General features: G+C 35.3%; 1 protein-coding gene and 2 pseudogenes across 1 annotated transcript; 1 reads left to right on the plus strand and 2 right to left on the minus strand.

Annotated features, from left to right (window-relative positions):
* Positions 1 to 9,808: 9,808 nt before the first annotated feature.
* LOC106320317 lies at positions 9,809 to 10,851 on the minus strand (annotated as a pseudogene).
* A 1,156-nt stretch (positions 10,852 to 12,007) lies between these two features.
* Positions 12,008 to 13,479, minus strand: LOC106320318 (annotated as a pseudogene).
* A 1,622-nt stretch (positions 13,480 to 15,101) lies between these two features.
* Positions 15,102 to 15,827, plus strand: LOC106320319. The gene is made up of 2 exons (XM_013758678.1): positions 15,102 to 15,278; positions 15,360 to 15,827. The coding sequence occupies exons 1-2, from the start codon at positions 15,102 to 15,104 to the stop codon at positions 15,825 to 15,827; spliced, it is 645 nt and encodes a 214-aa protein (XP_013614132.1).
* The last annotated feature ends 1,685 nt before the right edge of the window (positions 15,828 to 17,512 follow it).

The raw sequence follows: 17,512 nt of genomic DNA on the forward strand, positions 1-17,512 counted from the left end.
GTCCGTCTTGGCCAACTCTAGATTAGCATTAAGATCACTCAATCAAGCAAGGAAACATATTAATCTACTCTAAACATTCTAGATCATCACTTAATCATCCTAATCATCCTAACCCATGAATCCAAAAAGAGTCTACTCACTAATCTTCATGATTAACTTTAAACCCATAATAGATTCAAGAGAAATCATGTTAACAAGATGAGATAGACTCAAATTACTCAAGAAAGAAAGATTATATTACTATTCAAACTTTCTCCAAAAATGTATTTATAGTAGCTTAAAACTCGAACCGGGTCGACCCGACAAACCCGGGTTTAATCCGAAAGGCAAATGGGTGAGCTGGTCTTGGCATCGACCGCGGACGGCTCCAACCCGCGGCCGTGGTCCGCGGTCTGTCCCATCAAAACTCGACCTCTCGGGCGAGAATACGCGGACTGCCTTCGTCCGCAGTACACACCCGCGGCCGACCACACCAACCTCGAGCTCTCTGGTCCGATTCCGCGGACTGGTGTTGTCCGCGGATTCCATCCGCAGGATGTTCCGTCTTGGCTGATCTCTCGGGAGCGATTCCGCGGCCTGGTCCAGTCCGACCTGGTTGTCCGCAGCTTGGTCCATCTTCTTGCCTTTGCCCCTTTTCTTCATGCTTACCCATCAAACTCTCCAAACTTCAACTCGAGCTCTTCCAAACCTAACATACTACACATGCATATGCTATGTACCTAATTAGAATATAAATACATCTTAAATGATCTAAATGAGTATGAAAATCATGCTTAAAATTATGTAAATCTCAAGACATCAGCCATGCGTACGAAGGTCGATATCCTTTTCCACTTTCCAAGAAAGACGTTTTAGCAAAGTAACGACCTTTGAAGATTCTTGCGAGCAAGCTATTCGGTTCATTATAAATTCTCCATGCTTGTTTAGCAAGTAAAGCTTGGTTGAAATCTTCTATATCACGAAATCCTAGACATCCATTCTCTTTTGATTCACATAACTTGTTCCAACTAATCCAGTGAATTTTCTTCTTGTCTCCACTCTCATTCCACTAATAATCAGGCATTGCACTCATGATTTTCTGACAATGGTGTTTCGTTAGATGGAAACAAGACATCGCGTACACAGGAAGGGCCATGGCAATAGACTTCAGGAGTACCTCCTTCCCCCAAGAGGAAGCATTTTGGTATACCATCCATTCAGTCTTTTGTTCAATTTCTCTCCTACGAACGCCAACATCTTTTGTTTTGATCCACTAAAACTCTCTGGTAGCCCAGATACATCCCTGCGCCACCTTCATTCTCAATGCTCAAGATCTCTGCGATCAGTCTTCTCATTACCGGGTCCACATCTGCTCCATAGGTGATCGAGGACTTCTGAAAGTTGATCTCCTGCCCAGAAGCAGTACCATATAAACGCAAGCACTTCAGAAAGTTCGAGCACTCTTTCAGGTTTGCCTTACAAAGGAATAAGCTGTCATCCTCAAATAACAAGTGCTGTATTGATGGACAACTCCTAGTCAACTTCATTCCAGTAATGTCACCATTCAACTAAGCTCTGTTCATTATATTCACCAAAGCCTCAGCGCATAAAATGAACAAGAATGGTGATAATGGATCACCTTGTCTTATACCCCGTTCTGGAACAATATGCCCATAGCATTGCCCATTCATCATCACCGTATAAGTGACTGAACGCAAAAGAAAACGCTCTCAGACACTGTTTTCTAAGCAGCTGTTTAAGTCTATGTATTCCGACGCCGGCAGCTCCGTAGCTCGCCGGCGTCGCCGTTGCTCCGCTGCCTTTCATCTCTTTGTCTCTCTTCCTCTTAGTTTCACTATGCTTCTTCACGAATTTCTTGTGTGCTTGGGTTTCTTAAGCTCTTTCGCCATAACTAGCTTCGGGAGATGTTTTAGATGTCGTCTCTATGTCCTCTGGTTCCTGTGTAGCCCTTCCCCACATCTATTGACTGCACTAGTTCCTGATCTGACTCACGATACCTGCAACTCTCCTCATCTGGCCTTTTCTTCTCAGATCTCAGATCTGAAGATGACCTTTCTCCCTACGGGGAAGATCCATTCTGACTGGTGCTGGTGTGAATGTGTCTCTCGTACCAGTCCTCTCCGTGCATTGCTCTCCAGACCTATGAGCCTTGACGGCTCTAATCCAGGTTCACTGCAAAAACCGTTGAGAGCCGCACATACCAACGATTGCTAAATCTTCCTCAGCTTGTTTGAACTCAACGACCAACGGCTCGGCGCTGGCTCCGTCAAATCTCTCTGCCTCCATCACGGTAATGCTGGAGTTGGTAGTTCTTGTCTGGAATCAATGCTTGTTCCCTTGGAACTTTGTGTCAAGCTAATCTATGTGCTCACCGGTATGAAGATGACAAATTGCTTACTGCCAGATTCTGTATTAAGGAAGATCCGCTCAGTTGTGCTTTGGTTTGAGCCATGCAACATATCTGGTAGTTTCTTTTCAAAGATCGCTAGCTCCGAGCACTTTAGATGCTCTGCACATGATGGTAAATTTCTCCAGGCGACAAAGTTTATGTATGCTGATTCACAGGACCTGATCCATTCACCATTGATAGTCTTCGTTCTCTGCTCGGAGTCCTCACAAGGCAGTCAATACGCCTCGGTAAACAGTTATTGACCTGATCTTACAATGTCCATTTGTCAACCAAAGTTAGCTTGTTCAATCTCAAGAAAATGCTCAACATCATTTCCACATCTGAGACTTCCAATGCTCGAAGCAAACAGCCTGCTAAAACTATCCTTTGTGGATTGGTTTATACAAATTTCCTCTCGACAGGGCCGAGAGAGATCTTTCTCCACCATCGAGTTTCTACAGCAACTGCACTTGTGTTCAAGATGTGTAAACTACAATCTAGATCTAATGTCACATTTTCCTGTTGGGAAGCTTGAAAGATTAAGCCTCATAGACCTATCCTTTTTGGAAAAGTTTATATCAACTTCCTCCCACCGAGGCTGGGAGAGATCGTTCTCACCATTCTCCTCCTTCATGGAGAGACACTTACCATCACTTTCCTCCTATACGGAGTCTCTAACGACCTCTACCAATCGGTTTGAGTTCTATACCCAGTTCGAGTTGCTCACACTGTTGGTGATGCTACAAATCTCGTTCAACAATCACATTGGTCTCTACAGGAGCCTTTATGAAGCTTGGCAATTGAAGTTATGTGCTTTATTTATCTAAAGTACTTTAATATCTTGTTTAGCCACCAAGTTGGCAGTTTGTAATGCTAATGGAGCTGTAAAAGCTATGAACTATTGTAGGGATCTTCAAGTTTAAGTAATGGAAAACATGTTTGCACAAAATAAAAAAAAGTGACTGAACGCACGCAACACATGATCCATCTTACCCACTTCGTGTGGAATCCCATCTTTAAGAACAAAGTCTCCAAAAAATCCCACTCAACCTGGTCGTATGCCTTCGACATGTCCGTCTTTATGGAAATGTAGTCCTCCTTACAACCAGGTTTTGTCTTCAGCCCGTGGACCATTTCGTGCCCAATAAGAAGATTATCAGATATCAATCTTCCGGCAACAAATGCACCCTGTGTCGGAGATACAAAGTGATTTCGATTATAAAGCCCCAACTTTTTTAGACGTTGGAGCTAAAAAGATGTTATGTTTGAAGATTACTGAAGTTTGAACATACGTTGTTTCAACCAAGAGAGTTTTAACTGCAACATATTAAACCGGAAAATCCCATGTAAAACCTTCAAAGTGACATGTACTTCCCCATTTTAAACCTCCAAATATTTTGATTTGAAAATAAACCTTGAAACTAAAAATATTCTCAACAAAAACTACGAAAATGACTCACGTGTTTTTCTAAGTTTATGGGGGGAGAGAGTTATAAATTCCGTTGAAGTTGTGTTTAACTCCATCGGATTTCATGTAGCATGTGCTTTATCGCTGCGTTGCAAGACCATCTCCAATAGTTTACCTTATTTTTTAGTTTAAAATAGATTAATTATATAATAAAATTGTGATATTCTCCAATGTTACTCTATTTTCAAGTGGAAAATAGAATGATGAACAAAAAAAATAATTTAATCTATATATAAAGTAAACCCATTTTTTACTCTATTATAAAGTGAAAATAGAGTATCATTGGAGTATTTTCATTCTAAACTCTATTTTATACTGAAAAATAGAGTGGGGATGAGAGATGCACTAAAGACAATGTTTATCAGTATACAGTTCATAAACAAAGAACATAACAACCCAGATTTATCTTACTCATGATTAGAAATCTAACATTAGCCATGTTCGTTTACTGAACGCCGCGACCAACTCTAGCTACTGAATTTTGTTCGTAATTTTCTTCAGCACTGGTCGCTGGTGACGGAAAATAGAGAACGCCCGACAGTATAATCGACGGAATCCGGTGATGTTTGTGAGGCTGAAATAAATAGCATCAGTGTTCATCTTTTCTCTCTCTTCCCTGCGGCCGGAAAACATGGTTGCTCTCCCGTTCTTGTTTTTCTCGCTTTTTTAAATTTATTTGTTTTCCTTTTAAATTTTAGTCGCTCGGGTTGGTCGCGGCGTTCAGTAAATGAACATGGCTATTATTGAAATTATTTTTTAGAGAAACATAATTAAAACTGTTAACCTAAAAACTTTTGCAAATTTTAGAAAAAACTATCGAAGGAGTTACCACATGACTCATAAATTAATTTGGAATCGGACTACTATCTTATATATTAAAACAAAAGTCATGACTTTATTCATATGTGATTTTTTTATATTTGGACCATCTTCTAGAAAGTTTATCAAATTTTACATAACTTAATCATCATATCTTTTAATATCTTTATCTTTTATTTAAAATACATATAAATATTGTTTAAGAAAATTCTAAGAAAATCTTTTCAGAATCAGGATAAAATTTATTTCCGAAAATTAATTAACTTAAATTTTAATTATCATAAAATATAATTAAAATTTCAAATTAAATTTATTTTGATTGATGAACAAAAATTAAGATCATATAAATATTTTAATTATATTTTAATGATAATAACAATTTAAATTGATTAAATTTCAATATATATTTAGATCTTTAAAAGATTTTGTTAGAAAGAAATATCATTTCTGTTTCAAATAAAAATATTTACTACATAATTAGTTTGTAAGTACAATATTTTATAGTTTCTGTTTTAAAATATTTATTCTTTATTATGTAGGTCCAATTTAATTTAGCTTCCATATATAAATTTGAAATTTAGAAGTAAAACCAGAAATTATGTTGGTCAGTTCCATATATTCACTAAAACTATCAATATAAAATCTTTGTAACTAATTTAATAATGATATCTTTAATTTTAAATAGAATTATTATTATGCATTGATATATATTCAGTTATCGTTTATAAAATAAAAAATAAAATTCTATTTTATTTTTATATATTTTACAATAATAATAAATCATGTTTAAATAAACTATTATATTGAACTAAATATGATAAATTATATTAAATTGATAAATTTATTTTCATAAATATAAATATTTATGTTAAAAAATATAATATGATGACAGAACGACTTAAAATTCACAAACTATATAATACATGTATAAAAAAATTACATATCTTAAAATTTTGTATATACAATAATATATTATTTAAAATGAATAAACGTAAAAATATTGTTAAAAGAAAATCCAGCTTTGAAACTTGGTGGGTCAGAATTTAGTATAACTTAAACATAAAATAATTTTCAGATATGTTATTTTATGCATATATTATTTTTTCTGTAACTAAGTGCAAATACAATAAGATAAATATATAATAAGAAGCAACAAATGCATGTGACGATTTTAAATAATTGACTAATTATAACATATAAACTATAAAATTATTGTATTTGAAATAGTTATAAATGTTTAAATATATGATTAAGGCTAAAAATGTATACCACCAATGATCTAAAATAAATGTCTATGTATATAAATTGAAAAAATATATGCGCGGTTGTGCATGTCAAGATCTAGTTATTTATTATTTTTTATCACGAACCCTTAAATGATGGCTCAACACTACAAATCGATTTACTTTGTTTCTGAATAAAATAAAAATATATTTTGTTATATATTTTGTCCATCTACGCTAGATTAAGTGGTGGCTAGACGAGCCGATTCTCCGAGAAACATTTCCGTTTGATCGGGTCTGATCTATATGGATAAAAATATAGCTTTTCATTCTTGCTTCTTTTGCTAACGCGTCCGCCCGACCATTCATACTTCGAGGAATATGAGACATGCTCACATCCTCGAAATCTTCTTGTAATCTCTGGAACACCTCGATCTCTCTCGCGAATGTTGGCCAATCCACCGGGTTTGTAGTCATATCCACTAGGTCCGAGCAGTCCGTCTCGAACCGTATCGAGGTTATCGTCATGTCTCTCATACATGAGGTTGTCCAAAGTAAACTTTCCATCTCAGCATACAAAGCTGAGAGGCTCCTGTTGCACGCCCGTAATCCAAAATATTCAGAACTCATGTGATCCTTAAGACTGCACCCTAAGCCATTGACACTGCCATTATCGATCCATGACCCATCAATTTGACAGGTAGGGATTCGGGGTATCCAAGTGGACACTGTCTCAACCTCTGTAGTAGGAGGATCGTCATGAAAGGCAATATGACATATTAGGGTCCTATATTTTTTCAACTTTTAACAAATCATATTAAGACCACTTATAAATTAGGTAATATGACATATTTGATTATTTACATTAATAATAAACTAACTATAAATTTTATTTTTATTTTTAATGAAAAAAATCTTTTGAAAAAGAATCTAACAAAATCCTCCAAATTTTTAAATATATTTTTAAAATAACACCTTAATTAATTTCGTAATTAGTAATATACTATTATTATAAATCAGCGTTAATTAAAATTTTTATTATAAAACAAGAAAATAAAAATTCTATACTATTTTTATAAATTTATAATTATATTCTATATTATATTAAAAAGAAATGATATATGAATTAAACATGAAAAAATTATATTAAATAGGTAAATTAACCATTTTAAAAATAGTTTTATTTAAATAAATTATCACTCATCATTAAAATGGATTAAAATTCGTAAAATATATAATATTAATATACAAAAACCAATTTACTAACATAGGTTACAATTTTATATCTACAACTATGTATTATCTCTCTTTTTCGAAACTCTCAACATATATTGTTTAAAAATGTTTATATAATAAATATATTAGTATAGAACTAATAAAAAATATTTTAATAGAAAACTATATATAGTTTTAACTATTCATTTAAATATTAATGACAAATTAAATTTTACTTATAAATTTAATTTTTATTTTAATTATAACAAAATCTGTTGAGAAATATATAAAAACATCTTCCCAAAATTTCAAATATTCTTTTTATAAAATAATGTATTAATGTAGTAACAAAAAAAGTTCAAAATTCATGTAATCTTCTAGACTCAAAAAATAGTTTTATAGTTTTCCTATTTTTTCTTGACAAAATATAAAATTCTGAAATAAATATTCAAAATAAAAATGATGATATTTCAATTTTTACCAAAGATAAAATCATATATAATAAAGAATAAATTTTTGAAATGCAACCCGAAAAGCAAACTATGTTAAAAACTAAAGTAATCTAATATTTTAAAATATTCATTTAATAACCAAAAAAAAACTTAATATCATAACATCCAAAATATCATATATCAATAAAATTTACTAAAATAATATGGTAGATACTAATATGTTCAAATTTACTAAAACAATATGGATATTTAATTTGAACAAGACAGTGTATTTAACGAAATTTGAAAATTATACATTTACATTTACAGAATTAAAATTAAAATTTGAAAATTATACATTTACGAAATTATACATTGACGAACATTATTAATAATCTGTAACAAAATTATTAAGTGGTAAAAAAATAAGAAAATAGATGAACATCACCGAATATATAGCAGAGAGAACTGCATGTAGGAAATATGTTTTTTTAGAAAAAAAAGACAAAAAAAATTTGAATCGTATGCTAATCACCTGCAAAATAAAATTTTAAAACAAAAAAGGGTGAATGGTAATTCAAGTGAAGTTCTCTTCCGGTTCTCTTGCACGAGCAGACGATCTATCTTTCTCATGTCACTTCATTCATAACCTTAGGGTGGCTTCCATAGTATTGCTGCTTGATGTGACTCATGCTCAGGGTTCGTACAGGGATTTGGAAAAAATATTTTTAGTCCGCCGAGGGATAATCCCAAAAGGTTTAATCAAAGGAATCATGCTTGCTTGAAATGTTGACAGTGCTGCTACACATTATTAAGTTTCTTGCATTTGAAGTGGACTGCATCTTCATCTGCCGTTTCAACATGACAAATTGTTCTATTCTATATGTTTTCTTTCTCTGTTTCAGTGAAAGTAGGAGCTCAAATTAAATACCTCGTCGAACCCTATAAGCCTGAGACAATATGATATGTGTTTCAGTACTAGCACTAACATAACACAACTCTACTTTCTAGAAAAGGAAGACTTGATCGCCAGTACGATTACTACAAAATGCTGAATATTCATTCATCTATACTATTAAAGTAAAATACCTTCTAAAATTTTTCCCTTGATTTTTTTTGATAACTACAAGAGCCGTATGCCACTTCTATATTTATGTTTAACAAATTTAATTATTAGTAAACATAAAATACTTACCATATTTATGGAGATTATAATCTTTTAGAACTGAATGAGATCGTAATATAATAAATGTTAAACGTGATAGATTCATACAATATTATTTGAATTGGTTAGAAAACTATTTAATAATTTATCTGGACCAGTAAACACAGTGGACAAAATCTTAGCTACGTCAACTTTTGTTTAGTCTGGTCAACAAAATATGTCAAATGTAAGTGACTCTACAATTAACGTAATTATATAAATTGAAATGTATTTCATATTAGCATCTTTTATTTACCGGTTTGGTATGTTTAGGTACATTTAATTAGAAAATTAATTTACCAATAGTTCATATGGTATTCGGTAATATTATAAAATATTTTAATTCAAAGTATATATTAAATTAACAAGAAATAATTTATTATTTATTTTATTGTTATTAAAACTATAATATAATAAATTATTTTTAAATTATGATTATGTATTTTATCACTGGTTAACATAAAATAATATTTTACCATCTATTTATAATTTAAAATCAGGAAGATAAAATTCTAACTATATAATACTGAAAGTTACACTTATAATAAATTATTTTAATATACATTTTATATTTTTTGTGCATGTTGTAACTAAGAACATAAAAAGTTTACACCAGTTTAAAATTAATTATGGCTATATTATATTTTTATCAAATAGATTTATTTTACAACTACAAGACAATTTCAGGCTTTTAAAGCACGGATCAAAATCTACTAAACAATTAAAGAAACTTAGATAAATATATCCAGAGACAAATACCAAGTAGCCGTAGCTAGTTTGACAAAATGATAAACCTCAAGGGCATAAACGTGACTTTTTAACCTTATTATACTCCTTCACTCTTGTTGCTCTCTCTTTGCTTTTGCTTCCTTCTCCTTTCGCCATCTGAATCAACAATACACACACATTATACATACAAGGAGACTATATACTTTATAAGGGCACCAACCAAACAGTGGGTCCATTTGGTTAAAGTTGAGGACTAAAGAGACTATTGTCCCTACCTCTGAACACTAAATACACTTCGTTTAGATAGATCATACCTCTGATACAAGTCAATCAAACGGAGACAACGAGACAATGTAAGAGCTGAAAATGTGTGGGAACGCTTTGCACAATATCAATCCACTCAACATTTCCCCAAACCTGACCTTCATTATCTGTTTCCAACTTGATTTCCGCACACAAAATCTTCTTCATATTACTGGTATTACGTCTCCTATACCCTTCACATAAAAGTAAGAGCTTCCCACCACAACTAACTAGCTTAATATTTCTATTAGAGCCGCAATTCCTATAGCATATCACTATTAATGAGCCTAACCCTTTCACACCTTTCCAGTCTACTCCATCCTTTGTCCACGCACAGAAGTGGTAATCATAATCTATACAATACCATACACTGGCCATCACACATGCTGACTTCGGAATATAGAGGTGCTCGACGCCACCATCCATCAAACGTGTTGATTCCTCAATACTCTCCCAGCTAACTTGTCTTGTATCATAAGCACACTTTTAGTATGAGTTCCAAAAGTAAATATTTCCTTTTATCTCTTTGATTGTGTAAGGGGTATATCTACGTATCTTACGTATCTCAGTGCCGGGATCGGAGAGAGGTCCCCAAGTTTGCGTCATTATGTCGAACACCTCGGCCCATGGTTCATCATCATCTCCGCATCCTCCCATCACATATATTTTTCCATAGTAGAAACATGCGAGAGCATACTTCAGGGCTACAATCATGCTAGGTGCATCATGCCATACGTGAGTACGACAATCAAGGATTCGTACCGTTGCTGACGGTTGTCTTCGAGTGTCTTCTTTTTCTTCTTGAGGGTTGGATTAGGGTTAATCCAGAGGGTAGACCATTGTGGACATTGGAGGGTTTCATCGAAGAGACACTGCTCGGAAGAGAGGAGTGACCGGAAGCTTTTTGAAATGATTGAGAGTCTCGGGTAGTATGCTCTCGGGATCCGGGCTAAGCAGTTCACGGCGATTTCGTCTGGAAGTAAAGAAAACGATGGTGGTGGAGAAGCATGTGTAGTCGGCTTCTTCTTCCTTGACCTCTTCTTCTCCGGTGGTTCTACTTGGAGGCTCATATGGCTGCGATGACTTCCTCTGTGGGTGAAAACTAGATTAAATAAGAAAAAGCTTGTTTGGTGAATAAAATTACACACATAGTCATTTGCGATTTACTAATAGCAGCCCCACCCTTCTTTTATTCTGCCAATTTGTTCTCTAATTTTTATTTCGATCACAGAAGCCCCTAACGTTGGAGCTAAAAAGAAGTTATATTTGAAGTTTGAACAGACATGGTTTCAACTACGGAGATTTCAAACTGTAACATATTAAACCGAAATTTCTGTGTGTTTATTTGCAAAACGTAGAATTCAACATCACTTGCAATGTTAATTAAAACGTACCTCCTCGAAAAGTTCTTTGTTCTTTGCAAATCAACATCTATAGACACCGTTATTGATCCCATTGTAAACCCATTCGTTAGTTTCATTGATTTTAGCTTGGAGATGAGAAGATCATGACTATGATTCAATTCAGTGTTGAACATCCGGATTATGCCTGCGCTCTCGTTGTTCACAACAGTCTTAAGCTTCTTACCACATAGAACCTTTTGTAAAAAAAAAAAATACATCTCACACCATCTAGTTCCGACTTAAGACGACTTGAAAACACAAACAAACAAACATTTAGAAAGCAAAAACACTTAATTAGGATATGTTTTGTTGTACTTGTACCCTACATGATCCATTCAAATATTTTTACATCACCAATTTGGATACGGATTCAAGTTTAGGTTCTTTCGGATTTCAAGTTCAACATCACTTACTATATGCTTATTGGTGTATGGTTTTAACTTTCTCAAACACACAACATGACTCCAAATGTAAAAAAAAAATTGATCTTGAATAATACAATTTCACGAAATTTTGCGTTGATTTATGAGGCAAAGAAGAGTTGATATTTGGTCGGCAAAGGATGATCCTAAAAGGGTTATCAAACGGATGGTTTCCATAGGAACTATGCTTGCCTGAAACGTTCAGTGTTGCTACACTTTATTAAGTTTCTCATATGGTGTGGACGACGGCATCTTCATCCGCCTGCATCTGACCTTTCAACATGACAATTTTTTTCTAATTTTTCTATTTTATGTTTTTTTTTTCTGTTTCAGTGAAAGTAGGAGCTGAAATCAAATACATCGGCGAACTTTCTAAGCCTGAGACAATCTGATATGCGTTACACTCCTAGCATTAACATAATGTGGAGTAACCAATATCATTACTACAATACTGTTCAGTCAAAGGCTTAGATAAATATATCGAAAGATAAAACAAAGTTGCCGAGGTAGTTTGGCAAAATGATAAAATTTCATGTTCATAAACTTGACTTTTAACCCCTAATTCTTCTCCTTAACTCTTGTTACTCTCAATTTGCTTCTGAATCCTTCTCCTTCCTCCAGCTGATCAACAATACATTCACATTATATATATAAGGGGACAATATACTTTCTTAACTTCAACTGTGGCAAATGGTATAAAATCAGCGTTAACGTAATTAATGGTTTGTACATTTTGTTAATGTTGATGACTAAAAAGCAACTATTGTCTCTACTCAATACACTTAATTTAGTTTGATCATACCTTTGATACAAGTCAATCAAAGGGAGACAACAAGACAATGCAAGAGCTCACACTGTGTGGGGACGCTTTGCACAACATCAATCCACTCAACATTACCCCAAACCTCACCTTCATCATCAGTTTTCAACCTGATTTCCGCGCACCAAATCTTCTTCCTATTACTGGGATTATGTTTCATATACCCTTCCCACAAAAATAAGAGCTTCCCACCACAACTAACTAACATAGTTGTATTACTACTACAGCCACCATTCCTTTTGTACATATCTCTTAATGAGTCTAACCCAAAATCACAACTCCCCATTCTCCTCCATCCTTTGTCCACGGGAAGTAGTATGGAGCATGACTTATAAAATACCATACACCATCAATCACACATGCTGACTTCGGAAAAGAGTTGTACTGTACACCACCATCTGTCAAACGTGATGACGCCTGTAACTCCTAAATACTCTCTCAATTATCGTGGCTTGTGTCATAAGCATACGTTCGTTCGGATTGAATTCCAAAAGTAAGTCTTCCCTTTTATCCCTTTGATTCTGCAAACACTATAGCTACGGGTACCTATATTACGTATGCCAGTACCCTGATCCGAGAGAGGTACCCAAGTTTGGGTATTTGTGTCGAACACCTCAGCCCATGGCTCTTCCAGTACTCCACACCATGACATATATTTTTCCGTTGTATAAACATGTGAGAGTATGGTTACGGGCTAAGATCATGCTTGGTGCATCACGCCATGATAAGTTTCCACTGGTTTTCTTACTCTTCTTCTTCTTCCATTAGGATTAATCCAGAGGGTAAACCATTGGGGAGATTTGTCATTGGAGAGACAGACGTAGAGACACTGCTCGGTGCTTCTGATGTGAGATCGAGCTAAGTAGAGCTCCTTGGAATAGAGTAGTGACCGGAAGCTTTTTGAAACGATTGAGAATCTTGGATAGTACGCTCTCGAGATCCTGGCTAAGCAGTTCACGGCGATTTCGTCTGGAAGTAAAGAGAATGATAGAAATGAAGGTGGTTGTGACGTCTTCCTCGTCTTCTCCGGTGGTTCTACTTGACGGTTCATGGCTGCGATGACTTTCTGTGTGGATGAAAACTCTTTGGCGTGTAAAATTTTTCACATAAAGTTCTTTTGCTATTTACTAATAGCAACCCCTCCCTTCTTTTGTTTTGCCAATTTGTTTTCTAGATTTTATTTCGATCACAGAAGCCCCTAACTTTCTCACATCGTGTTGGCTGAATCGTTTCTCTGACTTCTGTCTTGACAAATCTATGCTCTTTAAATAAATAAATAAAAAGGAAAATTGAAAAAATGAGACACTTTGAACTTGGATTTGTCACAATAGGACTTTTAGAAGATGTTTTAGAAAAATAGGATTTACTAAGCATGCAAATACTATACTACCCTTAATGTACCAATTAAGTTAGATTATAATTATAAATTCTAATTTTCGTAAAAGATTTTAAATGTTAAAAAATTAAAAAGTAATAAAAAAAAATAAAAAATTAAAATAGGCAAAAGGAAGGCCCACATCCCGCACCCCTAATTTTTTTTTCTCGTCGTTTTCTCCGCCGTAGAGTCGTGGCTCTTCCATGGCGATTTAGGGTTAAACTGAGATAAGCATTATTCTTCGTCGGTGTTTCATTTGCTCGTAGTCTCTACGCTCGTCTTCGTCATCCTCCTCTTCGATCTCACCGAAGATACAACGAAATCGAAGTGTTCTTCCTCTTCGTCGGACGGATCAAATCGAATTACGAAGTGTTCTTCCCTCAATTTCGCCAAAATCTCACATTTCTTCACACTAGGTATTCAATTACATATATTGATTCTCATCTAAAAGAAATCGAAGTGTTCTTCCACTTAACCTAGAATTTTTAAAAAACGATTTGTCATGTTTCTTAAAGCAAATTTGTTTCACGGGTTGTTAAACATCTTATACATCACGATTAAATCCCTTAAGTCTTTAACATGTTGAACTAACCAATTTTCATGGTTTGTAGATATGTTTAAGGAGTTACCATAGAGGATTTTTAAGGAGGGCGAGGAGCCCCAAGTGACTCAGATCAACAATAACTGCAGGATCGACTACATTATCCGAAAGTTCAAAGCGTGGCTGCCAAAGGAATTGGATGTTGTGCAGAAAGATCCGTTTTTTTCTCAGATTTTTAAGCTGCATGAGAATGGTCTTGGGTACTCCGCGAGAGTGATGCACAGCTTCTTGCGTACGGAGTTGGTGACTTACAAACTGCACGAGCTCTGGTTTGTCTTTGCGAGGAGACCACTTCGATTTTCATTACAAGAGTTCCACGCAGTAACCGGGTTTGAGTGCAATACTCGTATCTCAGTTAAGGAGTTCGAAGAGTGGAAATATGATGGTGGAATCTGGAGAAATGTGTTGAGGAGAAAAGATGGAACAATTACACTCTTCAACCTGTGAACTAAGGACAAGGAAGATGTTAAGAAGTGAGGAATGCAGATCGCATACACCTTATCTACTTGGCCATCATTCTTTGTGTGGTATTAGCGAGAGATGAGAAGGTTAATATCCCCCTCAAATACATCACGGTGGTCATGGATCTTGAGAGAGTTCGAAAGCATCCTTGGGGAGTTGCTGCTTATGACCTTCTCTGCAATTCAGTAGCCAAAAATCGTGACAAATTTAAGGATAAGACTACTAGTTATGTGTTGGATGGATTCTCCTACACGCTGCAAATTTGGGCAATGGAAACGGTATCGAAGATTGGGAGCTTTGTGGAAAAAAACTGGACAAGGGTTTAAGAACGGTCCTAGATGCATAAACTGGATGGGAGCTGCAAAGGTGTCATATGAGGAGATCATTGGGTTGGAAGAAATTATTACACCCGAGGTAATTATCTTTATTTAATATGACTCCATCCGGTTTGAAATGAGTTTTTAGGATCTAACTTTCTTTACCTTTCTTGTGTAGGATGACATCTATGCATACATCTCATGGACAGAAAATTATGATGTAGTCCAAGATCAGGCTTTTCGCAAAGCTGATGAAGTGGAGGATGATAGAATCCAAGTTCTGATGGAGTTGATAAAGAATAAGCATGATTGGAGTGAGCATATTTGGGAAACTGAAGAAACTGCAGTGGTTTATTTATCTCTTGATGATGAATCAGCTGTGAATGATGAAGGAAGCGTGAATTTTGAAGCAGCCGAGAGTGATGAAGACTTTCAGACTCCAAAAGGATCAAAGAACGTAGGCGCTAGATCAAAGAAGGGTAAGAAGAGGCTTCCGGATCGTGGTATGGAAAAAAGGAAGCATAAGGTTCTTTCAAGTGGACCAAAGCAAGCGCCTTTTAATGAAGACATGAAGGCTTTTGTGACACAGTTGTTTGAGCACAATTTCTCTGGAATGGAGCGGAGACTACAGAAACAGATGGCTTAGACATTTGAGCAAATGCGGACAGAGCTTAAGATTCACGTAAGGAACCAAGCGTTGAAGTTGAGCTTGGAGAGCCTTCACCGACCAAGCCATCGACGAACCAAACACCGTTGAGGAGGTCCACACGCGGGGTAAAGAAACACTAGTCTTCACCACTCTCTTAAATGTTATTTTGTCTTGTTTATTAGATAGTTTGCGTGTCTGTTTGTCTTATCGGCATCTAAGTTATCGACCTGAATTTTGTGGTGTTTTATAAGGTCTCGATTTGTAAGTGTCCTTGGTGTGTAAGTGTCCTTGGTTTGTAAGTGTCTTGTTGAATTTCTGTAATGGTTGTGAACTTTTAGTAAGATATTTATGTAATGATAATGTATTTTGGTGTGTCAAATATTGGAACTATTTGTAAAATGTTCATGTAATGGCTGTGTATTGATTATTTATCGTGACATAACAGGGTGCATCCTAGACTCCATTCAGTGTGAATTTTAGTCAAGCAGATGATATGGGTCGCTGGATAGGTACGCAAGGGGTTGAAGGGCTTTCTCAGGCGTCGTATGTGCCAGACTTTGATCTTTGTCAGACCAAAAAGGAAGACGACTGGTGGACTCCAATGAATTCGGTCCGAGGTTCAAAGGATAAACCAGTAAAGAAAGAAAAAACAGCTCCACCGCTGTCACAGTGGGAGAAATGGTGTAAAGGAACATCTCAAGGAATTCAGCTTAGCGATTCACCATTGCTCGAAGATGCTTCGCCGGAGGCGTCACTCTATACTATCTCCGAAGAGTTATGGAAAGGATTCAAGGAATGAGCATTGAATCCAATACCTTTAACAATTGCTCCTACATGCTTTAATTTGTCTGTAGCTACAAGAGTAGTAAGTGCTGGAAAATGGCTTGGAAACGAAGTAATGAATCTTCTACTAATTGGTGAATTTATCTTCCTAACACTTTTTCGTTGCTACATTAGTTAACTTTCATTGTGAATTTTTAGGAAATGGATGCAGTTATGTTTATATGGCATGTCAACACTACTTTGAATCGTTCGGCCACTAGCCGTGTTGCTTTCATGAGTGCTATGTTCTGCCTCCAACTCGACGATGCATACAACAAGTTTTTACCAAACAAAAAATCCTATCAATTGCCTGATTTTCTTCTAGGGTACGGCAGAGGAGAGCTTCCATCTCATGGGCGGACTGATCTAGTTTGGGGTGTTGATGTTGATCGTCTCTACTTTCCTATGTTTGTAAATGGTAATCATTCACTCCTCTACACGTCCTAGTTTACATTTATTCATTTACAAAATTTAGCAATGTCTAACGCAGGTAATCACTGGATTGGTGTATGTGTCAACATCATTGAAAGAAAAGTGGATGTCTTTGATTGCGGTCGGGGAAAGAACAGACAATCACTACAAGAATAATAGCATACCAGAATAGCGTTTTTTACGATTATGCTATGTTTTCGATACCCGTGTTTTAAACATAGCGTTTGCCTTTTAGGATACGCTATGTTCGAATGTCGACTTAAAAAAATTAAAATAAGCGTACGGTTTTGAAGGAGACGCTTATGTATTATAGCAAAGAAACATAAAAACTATTATCTTTAGTTAGCGCGGTAATGCTCGCGACACTTAGAAAATTTTTGACTCCTAAAATCAATTAAGCTCCAAATAAAAAATAGAAACCCCCAAAA

Source organism: Brassica oleracea, unplaced genomic scaffold, assembly GCF_000695525.1.
Source record: "Brassica oleracea var. oleracea cultivar TO1000 unplaced genomic scaffold, BOL UnpScaffold00883, whole genome shotgun sequence".
NCBI lineage: Eukaryota > Viridiplantae > Streptophyta > Magnoliopsida > Brassicales > Brassicaceae > Brassica > Brassica oleracea.

What these genes read in the sequence shown, in the direction of transcription:
- LOC106320319 (XM_013758678.1), top strand. Translation starts at nt 15,102, where the DNA reads ATGGATTCTCCTACACGCTGCAAATTTGGGCAATGGAAACGGTATCGA. An exon ending in AAGAAATTATTACACCCGAG is followed by an intron (nt 15,279 to 15,359) that starts GTAATTATCTTT and finishes TTTCTTGTGTAG; the next exon opens with GATGACATCTATGCATACAT.